This window comes from Lynx canadensis, chromosome B3 (genome assembly GCF_007474595.2).
Source record: "Lynx canadensis isolate LIC74 chromosome B3, mLynCan4.pri.v2, whole genome shotgun sequence".
NCBI classification, from domain to species: Eukaryota; Metazoa; Chordata; class Mammalia; order Carnivora; family Felidae; genus Lynx; species Lynx canadensis.
In genome coordinates, this window is record NC_044308.2 from 133159077 (window position 1) to 133168415 (window position 9339).

The 9339-nt window shown below is 48.4% G+C and overlaps 1 protein-coding gene across 1 annotated transcript; it reads left to right on the top strand.

Annotated features, from left to right (window-relative positions):
- Positions 1 to 2221: 2221 nt before the first annotated feature.
- On the top strand, positions 2222 to 9323 carry CALM1 (calmodulin 1). The gene is made up of 6 exons (XM_030319777.2): positions 2222 to 2413; positions 5186 to 5216; positions 6135 to 6278; positions 8439 to 8545; positions 8968 to 9103; positions 9286 to 9323. Exons 1-6 carry the CDS (start codon positions 2411 to 2413, stop codon positions 9312 to 9314), a joined length of 450 nt encoding a protein of 149 aa, XP_030175637.1. The 5' UTR covers positions 2222 to 2410; the 3' UTR covers positions 9315 to 9323.
- Positions 9324 to 9339: the final 16 nt, after the last annotated feature.

Consider the following 9339-nt stretch of genomic DNA (forward strand, 5'->3'; position numbering starts at 1 on the left):
GTGGAAGATAGAAGCTAGTGAATCCTTAATAATTAAATACATTTCATTTCTAAGGCTGTTCCCCTTACTTATATGATGTATACTGTATTTTAAAATGTATTTCACTAAATACTATATGAAAAACCTGACAAAAGAATACAAATACCCTAGCTATGAAGCATTTTTAAGATGTGTTTGGCCATTTAGATTTGTAACACGCCATATCACGGAATATTCTTTACATTGATTTTCTATTCGTGCCTCTTCTTCTCTCTTCCTATTTCCAACTCTCCCCTTAATATATACACTTTATTCCCACTCAGGCTTTCCACCGTGAACAAACCTGAACAAACACAATGAAGATGAGGAAAAGGGAGGGGTAGAAGATGGGGGAGAAAGATGATGATTGGTAGATTTGTGAAGCAGATCATACCTTTCTGGTCTGCAGAGAGAAGGCAACACTATTCCACCATTCCCTGGCTTGCTGCTGCAGCCTCTTTAAGTCTTTTTAAAAAAAATTCTTAAGTTTATTTTTGAGGGAGAGAGAGAGGTGGTGGGGGGAGGGTTGCAGAAAGAGAGGGAGACACAGAATCCAAAGCAGGTTCCAAGCTCTGAGCTCTTAGCGCAGAGTCAGACCCTGGGCTTGAACTCACAGACTACGAGATCATGACCTGAGCTGAAGTCAAAGGCTTAACTGACTGAGCCACCCAAGCACCCTGCTGCAGGCTCTTAAAACTGAACAGCAGCTTCACCCTCTCTGCAGCATTTCAGAAGGAACGCCTGGTAGAACAGTTCACAAGAGGTTATCCCAGAAGTCTTGTGGCATCTGCAATGTGCCTGAACATTTTTCATTTTTAAAAAATATCTTTCTGCAAATTTTGTCAGAGCCAGAAACAAACATAACCATGGGAAGCCCTTTCTAGCAGAGTTTGTCAATTACACACTTTGTATTCTCTGATTAAGTAAGCAAATGATAAATTGGAACTGTTGCCCAGGCCCTGTAAACAAAAGATCAAATTTTGTGTTCTGCCTTGGCAAGAAAACTAACTGCAGCATTTTGTCAAGATTTTTACAAGTGCTGATTTCAAATTAATTAACTGAAATTGTCCTTTTTCTAGTTTACAGAAAAATTGAAAACATTAGTAAATTTAAAGATAAAATATTTTTAAGAAAGGAACATAATCAAGATTGCACATTAAAATATTATCCAACTGCACTGTAGAGTCAACTTGCTGTTTGTTCCAGCTCTAACCTAGGAGATTCTAAGTGCCTATTTTCTCCCCTTCTTTGCTTTTATGGATTTATGAATAAAGGTCTGAGCCTTCTCAGGACCAGGAAAATTAAAAAAATGTATCAAAGCATGGGTTTTAAGGTCTATGGAAGATTCACAGGTACATTAATTTCAGTAAGACTGGAGCCAGGATGAACAATATTTTCCATAGGAAAAAAAAAACAGTAAAGGGAGAGATATTATTCAGGCATACAAAAAATATTCAATGGAAACGTGAAAACATTAAAAGAAGACTGGCTAAGCATATGAGCATGACACAGATTTAGCAACTAAGCATACATCATTTGTTTCAGAAACTGCTTCACTTTTTTTAAAAGAAAAAAAAAACATCTGACCAATTTCTTGCGCGAGGAAAACTGCCATGACCCTTCCAGACCCTCCCCAAGGCAGCTGAGGTGTGCAGTCAATTCCTCTGTCCCCAGCTCCCCACGGCCGGCCGCCCCTTGCCCCAGGACCTCCTGAAGCTCCCCGAATGAAGGGGACCAGCTGGGGACCCAGGGGCGCAAGACCAGGGTGACCTGGTTGCTCCCGACAAGCTATAAAAGATGCGAGGCGGGGGGGGAGGGGTGTCCCACAGGTGGAGGTGGAGGTGGGGCTGGGGCGAGAGGCAGACAGCTTCTCAAGTCCTGGGCTGTCCCAAGTCGGGGCTACACAAACACTCCGCCCTTGAGCGTCCCCACATGTGAGTCTCTGGAGATACCACCCCTCACCTGCCTCTGCCCCTGCCCCGCGACCTCGCGCCCCTCTCCAAACCCTACGAGTCCCGGGCCCCAGCCTCGGCCCCGCGGCCGGCGCGCGGGTGCAGCGAGAGGCGGGGCGCGGTAGGGGCGGGGCCAAGCGGGCAAGGCCCGGCCTCTCGCAGGGCCGCTCGGCGCGAGGCAACCGCGGTCGTGGCGGAGGGATACGGATCTCCATATATATACCGCGGGGAGCAGGCTCGCACTTCGGCAGTGGTGCTGAGAGCCTCGCGGGCGCGGCGCCGTTACTCGCAGTCGGGCGGCGGCAGCGGCACAGCGCTGAGCGCACACCGCGCCTTAGCAGCAGCAGCAGCAGCAGCAGCGGAGGCACCCCCGCCGTCACAGCCTCTGCGCTGGTGCAGCCACCCTCGCTCCCTCTGCTCTTCCTCCCTTCGCTCGCACCATGGTAGGTCGGGAGTGGTAAACGGCGGCATAGCAGCTCTCTGCCCATGATTTCTTCCCAAATTTTTAGTTCAGCCCCCCCTTTTGGTGGAGGGGAGGTCCTTTTTTCCGGGTGTTACGCAGCAACTGCGGTTAAGAAGGACGCATTTCGGATTTGCATGTCGCTTTCCTCGGCCAGGGTTTCTTCTTAAATTTTGGTCCCTCTTGGAGCTGGACTTGGCTGTGGGCTGTGCGCGGGCAGGGGCTCCGGCCGCAGCAGCACCGGGGCCTTCCGCATCCACCTCCTCCCCCCAGCCCCGCACCACGGCATCCAGCGCGCCGCACCCGGGCTTCCCGCAGCGCTGCGCCTGGGCCGGGGCCCGGGTGGGGGGGCGGGGGAGCCGGGCGGGGCCGGGCACTCGATACCCCCACCCGCCTCCGCCTTCAGCCCGGGGCACGGAGGCGGCGGGTCGGGAGGGCTGCAGAGAATGAATGGGCCCACGCTAGCCGGTGGCGCACATTGCTCGGGCCGGGGCGTGGGGGGCGCTGTCCGCGTCTACCTCCTCCCCCACCCCGCGACCCTGCTGCGCGTTCTGGCCCAGCCGCTTTCCCTCCTCCCTCCCGGGGGGCGCGGCGCGGGCGTGGGCTGGGAAGGAAGGAGCCGGGGAAGGGTGGGGTGGGGGCAGGAAGGCGAGGGGTGGGGGGCGGAGAGGGCGGAAGCGGCGGGCCGGCCGCCCTGCGCCCGGGCGGGGCCCTGCGGTGTGGCCGGGCTCGTGTCTCCGTGTTTCGCACCCCTGCAGCCCCCCCACCCAGTGCGGTAGTGAAGGCGTGCGTGATCCTCAGTACATCGGGAGGTCCCTTCCCGCGGGAGGCGCTCGGCTTGCGCTAATTGGGGCGGGGGGGGGGCGGGGGAGGAGGGAGCTGGCGCGCGGCTCGGTTTCCATTAGAGACGCAAAGTTTCTGCTTCAGGAGGAGGCGGCGGGCTCGCCGCCTGGGGGAGCAGAAGCGGGTGGGAGGCGCGGGGCGGGCTTGGCCCCCTCTCGCCGCGCGGTCCCGTAGCGGGGGTGGGAGTGGGGGTGGCCCTGGTCTGGGAGGGGCGGTGTCCCCGCCCTGGGGCCCCCTCGCTCCTCCGCACCCCGCCTGCTCGCGGGGCACGCACCCCTGCCTGGCCCCTCGCCACTTTGCAGTCCGCAGGGAGATGCCCTCCACGTTTCCGCTTTCTCTGCGGCCTCTAGATTGCCAGATGCGCCTGTGCGCCTCGCCGGGTGTGTTTTCTACAGCCCCCTTCCTCCCTTGGGCGGGCAGGGCTGACATCACTCACAGCGTTTTCTGGCTTGGCGGGGTGGGGAGTTTCAGGGCACCTTTGCCCCTAGGCCAAAGCGATTTGGGGGCGGGTATTTCTTTGTCGAATAAGGCTGATGATGGTCTCAAAAACCTCTCCAAGAGAGTTTTGCGGTGAGGTGGGACTGTGCTCCCCCAATAAGGTGACAGCTTCTCTTGCGAGGTGTGGCACCGCTTCCTGTTGTACAAAGACAGATGTCCTGACGTTACATAAATCATCGGGTCTCCTTCTTTCGATGTAAAGAAAACCATCTTCCGGTGACTGGGGTAGAAAGGAAGGAAGACCCAATTCTAATTTGAAAAAATAAGTCCCCCCCCCCCCAAATAAATAAATTGGAACGTTCTTATTGGGAAAGTTTTCATTTAAGAGTTCGAGTAAACATGACTTGGTTAGCTTTCTGTTAGAACTTACTTTGTAACTGGCTTCACTAGGTGGTGTCCTTCATTAAAATAAAAATACATATTAGCTCTCCTTGCATTCTCAAATTCCTCTGGCTGGAGGCACAGGTTCTGTGTTGCAGAGATCAGACAATACAAGTGAGAATTACCTTCATGGCCATTACCACCTCAAGCAAAGTGTATTTATTATGAGCAGCTCTTGGTAGATTGGTAGAGTAAATATTCTCTGGCAAAGTTAATAGCTACTTCTTTTCCAGAAAAGAGAAGGTGTAGTCTTACAATTGTTGTGTACTTTATGTGTACTTAACATTTGCAGTTTTGTAACAGCTCAGTTGTAGGATGGTTCCATTTTTTCCTGGCTTCTTCGTCAAAGATAATTTGAGGGCATCAGCCATAATAAATGGTAGGCTTTTAAGACGTAACTGCCTAATTTAAACAGAAAGCATTTATTACACAGAAATCAAGTTAGGTGGGGTAACCCATTGCCGTAAGTTTATTTTTTTCCACTTCATTGTGTCTCATAAAATAGATCTAAAAGCCTCTTAATCCACTCCAATGCCATTACGTAACGCCTATTCGGAGATTTTGGAGCTCCCGCAGCAATGCGCAAGGTGCGCTAAAAGCCTGCCCCTGGACGCGATCCTGGCTGTGGTGACAGCCTCAGACTAGGATCCTTGGATGGAAGGGGGGACTGCGGTGTCCCTGGCGCAGTAGGTGGCGCTCTTCTTTCTCAGAGCTTGTGGCTGCATCCTATGCGGTGTGGCCTTTTGCCGCTAGAGGTGCCATTTTTCAAATTATGAACTGACCCTTCCTTAGGGAGACCTCTCAGCACATCGCCTTAGGCCCAGCCAAGAAAACCTGAAGTACAGTGTTGTCACTTCTTTGTCACCGTTTGTTTTTAAAATGGGTTTCATTTAAGGGCAGTGCTACCGTTTGGGGATGGTTGTCTTTTTTTTTTTTTTTTTAAAGGTCAATATTAAAAGTATAATTGGGAAAACTATGTTGCCCTCAGTCAACTCTTGTGCATTGAGTTATAACCTCTTCTTTCTTTATCTAGGCTGATCAGCTGACCGAAGAGCAGATTGCTGGTAAGTTGCTGACTTCAGGGGGTTCCAGTAGACCAGAACTAGGCACGACTGTGTGGGTGGCTTCTCTGACCCTTCCCCCCCCAATAATCTGAGCAGTTTTCTAAGAATTGATTTAAATGGAAACAATATGCAGAGATATTTAGGTCAGGAGTGAATTCCTTGCCAGTGTTTCAGAGGCAACGTGGAAGGAAGTGGAGGTGGGAATACTTGTTCCGCCCTGGAGTGTTTGACTGAACGTCCTGGTGTTCAGGGCTCCGCACGTAATGAGATGGCGCTGAGCCTGCTCCTCGCAAATGGAGTTTAGAATTCTTATGCCACGGGGCTTTTAGTAATTCACCGCGAAGGCTTGGGCTTGCTGTTTGAAAATAAATGGGAAAATGAACGTTAGGACTACTATAATCATTGGAAAGGGAGTTAGTTTAGATTCTAGCTTTTAGTGTTCCTTGGAGGACTTTTTTTGAGGATGATTCTGTTCAGGAAACCAGGAATACGCCTTTGAGATGTTAAGTGCCCCGTAGAGAGAACAGCCTGGTTACCTGGGACTGTACGTTTCTAGGAACCGCTTCATGTCGTTATGAAACCAGGAGTTCTTATGGCTGTAGAAATTTAACAGGAAGGGGCCTGAAGGGAACTTGCTGACCAATCTTCACTTGTCAGATTGGATTGAGGACTAACTTAAGTGTGTTTAAGCTTAGTTTTCTTGAAAAACATGAGAATACTGTGGTTTTGCTTTATGGACTGCTGAATGGAGGCCAGTCCAATAGGACTGTTGTGGTCTTTATTTTAGCAGATAAAGACCAGGCAGTTACTGATAATTCCCAAACTTGGACGGTTTGCTTTGGCAAGCCCAAGGAAAGTGTGTGCTGTGCCTGGGTTGGATAAAGACGTTCATTCTAAAGGGTACGCTTTTGTTTTCAGAGTTCAAGGAAGCTTTCTCCCTATTTGACAAAGATGGCGATGGTACCATCACAACAAAGGAACTTGGAACCGTCATGAGGTCACTGGGTCAGAACCCAACAGAAGCCGAATTGCAGGATATGATCAACGAGGTGGATGCTGACGGTGAGGGCTTAGACCTATGAATGAGTGCCAGCGTTGTGTAATGCAAGTTCAGACATGTCACAAGATTGTCTTTCAGGTCCCCAGAGCAAAGCACATGCACCGCAGTGGTTGCCTTACAGCCGTTGACAAGGAAAATAGAAGATTATGGGCCTGCCTTTGGCTGTGCTCACTGTCTAGAACATTTCCTGGATCAGATCGCTGATTTGTTCTTTTCTACTTGCCGTGACCTACAGCTCAATCTTTTATCAACTGGCCCATGAGTCTGCACTGAGTCCTGTGGGGGAAGTAAAAAAAAAAAAAAACAACAAAAAAAAACCCATAGACCTTTTAAAAGAGCTTACTGTCTGTCTCTCGAGGAGTGGGAAGTGAAGGTGGGAAAAGAGCACTCTTAGAATTGAGTACAGGCGTGAGCTGTGGATGTGTTTGTGCCAGAGAATTTTGAAGATCACGTGAAGCTTGGAGAGATGGGGTGCTTGGTGACTGTACGGAGTAGATTTATAGAATCTACTAGAAGAAGAAGATAAATAAGGTGCAGAGCAAGAAGGAACAAGCAGTAACCCCTGTAACAGTTGGTCACCAATTGGTCATCCATTTCTCTGGACTCTAGAAGAGTGGAGAGTAGACCTTATCTTGCTCACTTCTATCAGTAAACAATTTCTGAGCATTCCCCTCTTGAAAAAAAAAAAAAGACACCATGTGTTTGTGGAAACCATATATACCTGTACTGTGTAACATTGTAGAACATGGGTAATTTTTCAAAAGATGAGCCAAGAATAAACAGTTTGGATCTAGACTCTTTTCTAGATGATTGGCTTGGTGTAGTAGCCATTTAAACAAATGTGGTATCCTAAGGTGTTAAAGTAGAGTTAAACTTGTCTGATCACATTTAGAAGCAGGGGTTTGGGGCGAGCTCTTTAACAAGTGGTTTCAGCCCATTTGGGCCACTTCAGAAAGAGTTTTCATCCATATTAGTGTTGATTTGGAAAGGAGATAGCTCATAATTCTCTTGCGTTTGATTGCTAAGGCCATCTGGGAACATGGAGTGGCTGCCTCCCGTTTCATGTGGAGCCTGGGAAACTGCTTAGGGACTCGCAACTGGCAAAGTGTCTTGGGCCCTTAGATTGTATGGAACAAGGAAAGAGAAGTTGTCTGGGGCTACAGAATCTAACACTTTGCGATGAATAAGTGTAATGCCTGAGGACGTCTTCTCTGCATGGCTAGGAGATGGCACTTCAAATAATTTTTGTCTTGCGTGAATGTCATTAATGCTTTAAAATTTTGGAGGCCAAAATGACTTAAAGGGGTCTTTGAATTACTATTTTGATTTAAAGGTACTTACTTGTGAAAATGAGTACTTAACCTAAGGCTTTTTTCCTCTAGTTTTGTTTCCATTTAATGCAAGTTACCCTGCTAATCTGGTGGCTTGTCTCTGGAGGTGGTTCACGTAACTCTTCGTTTTAGAGGGGAAGTTGTTGGGAATACTGGCTGTAGAACAGATTCTTCTGACACTGTTTCCTAAATGTTTACGGTTCTGAGCTATGAAAACACTTCCGAGCCTTGCCCTTAATGGGAAACAAACAAAGCTACGGAATTGGAGGGAAAAAGATTAGTGGACTTTTAATGTGGTTGAGAAACACCTTCTGGAGAAGACTTTGTGACGGTTTATGGTCTGTGGCATAACAAAGTCAGTTTTTCCCCTCCCGTAATTCTTCTGTGAGAACGTTTGGTTGTATTGGCAGGCCAGTTCTGAGCCTTTCCCAGCATCACTGGCCAAGGCAGAGTTAGGTCGGAGTGGTCACCCTCACTCAGGGGGACGGCGCTCTCCAAAGCCTCTCTCGGGAATGGAAGGGAGCTGTGTTCTTTCTCTCGAACTGTACACCCCCCCATTAGTGGTCAAGAGGCCACGTGTGCACTTTCCTTTGCATCGTTAAATGATATCCTGGGCACCGATTGCTAGTTTGAATTACCACGAATCATGTGAAATTACCCTGCAAAGTGTTTAAACAGTTTAGGCTTATAAATGGTTTTACCTAATAAAATAATTTACCAGTTTGTGCCAGTGAGGCTTCAACCATTCCGTAAAGTGCTTTTAAGATTATCACTGCCAGGTAACATTACTGGAGCATTTCTTTTACGTGAGCTTTTGTTTTTTAATTTAAGGTAATGGCACCATTGACTTCCCAGAATTTTTGACTATGATGGCTAGAAAAATGAAAGATACAGACAGTGAAGAAGAAATTCGCGAGGCATTCCGAGTCTTTGACAAGGTAATCCTGCATCTGTGTTGCAGACGGTACTTACATATGGCTTTTTTTTCCCCCTATCGTTTCTAAATGCTCTGACAATCTGTTCTCTAGTTAGCACACTTAAAGCTAATTGCCGGGGCCCTGTTATCTCACTTTCAAATATCCTGACTTCTGCAGCCATCTTATTGGGTGAGAGTAAGCATAGTAAGTAGTGGCGAGTTCTGAGCCAAGTTCTTGGTTGTTACTTTCAGTTTGTTAGCTTTTGCAAAGCCCCTGCATTCTCTGGGTTCGCTGAGTGTATGCACGTAGTCGGTAAGCGGGGAGAGGGGGCCGGACCGGAGATGTGCAGGCTGTATGCAGAAGTGGCAGTACTGGGAGAGGGGATGATGAAGTCACAGACCTGCTTAGCTGCCACCGTCAGTAACAAGGCTCCACGTTCACAGGATGGCAACGGTTACATCAGCGCGGCAGAACTACGTCACGTCATGACAAACTTAGGAGAAAAACTAACAGATGAAGAAGTAGATGAAATGATCAGAGAAGCAGATATCGATGGAGACGGGCAAGTCAACTATGAAGGTAAAACACTACAATTTCCTTAGCTTAGTTTTGAATAGACTTCCCTTTGGTGTCTGTAAACAAGCTAACTGCTTCACTAGACAGGGGTTTTTTTGGTTTGTTTTTAATGCAGAAGAGAGCTGACGTGTTCATGAAAGCTACTTTTGAAGATAACCAAAAGCTATGATTATTTGTCTTTTCAGAATTCGTACAGATGATGACTGCAAAGTGAAGACCTACTTTCAACTCCTTTTTTC

Excerpts from the sequence above, each read along its gene's own strand:
- CALM1 (XM_030319777.2), top strand. Across the intron at positions 6,279-8,438 it reads CAACGAGGTGGATGCTGACG|GTAATGGCACCATTGACTTC; the intron begins GTGAGGGCTTAG and ends TTTTAATTTAAG. Across the intron at positions 8,546-8,967 it reads CATTCCGAGTCTTTGACAAG|GATGGCAACGGTTACATCAG; the intron begins GTAATCCTGCAT and ends CCACGTTCACAG.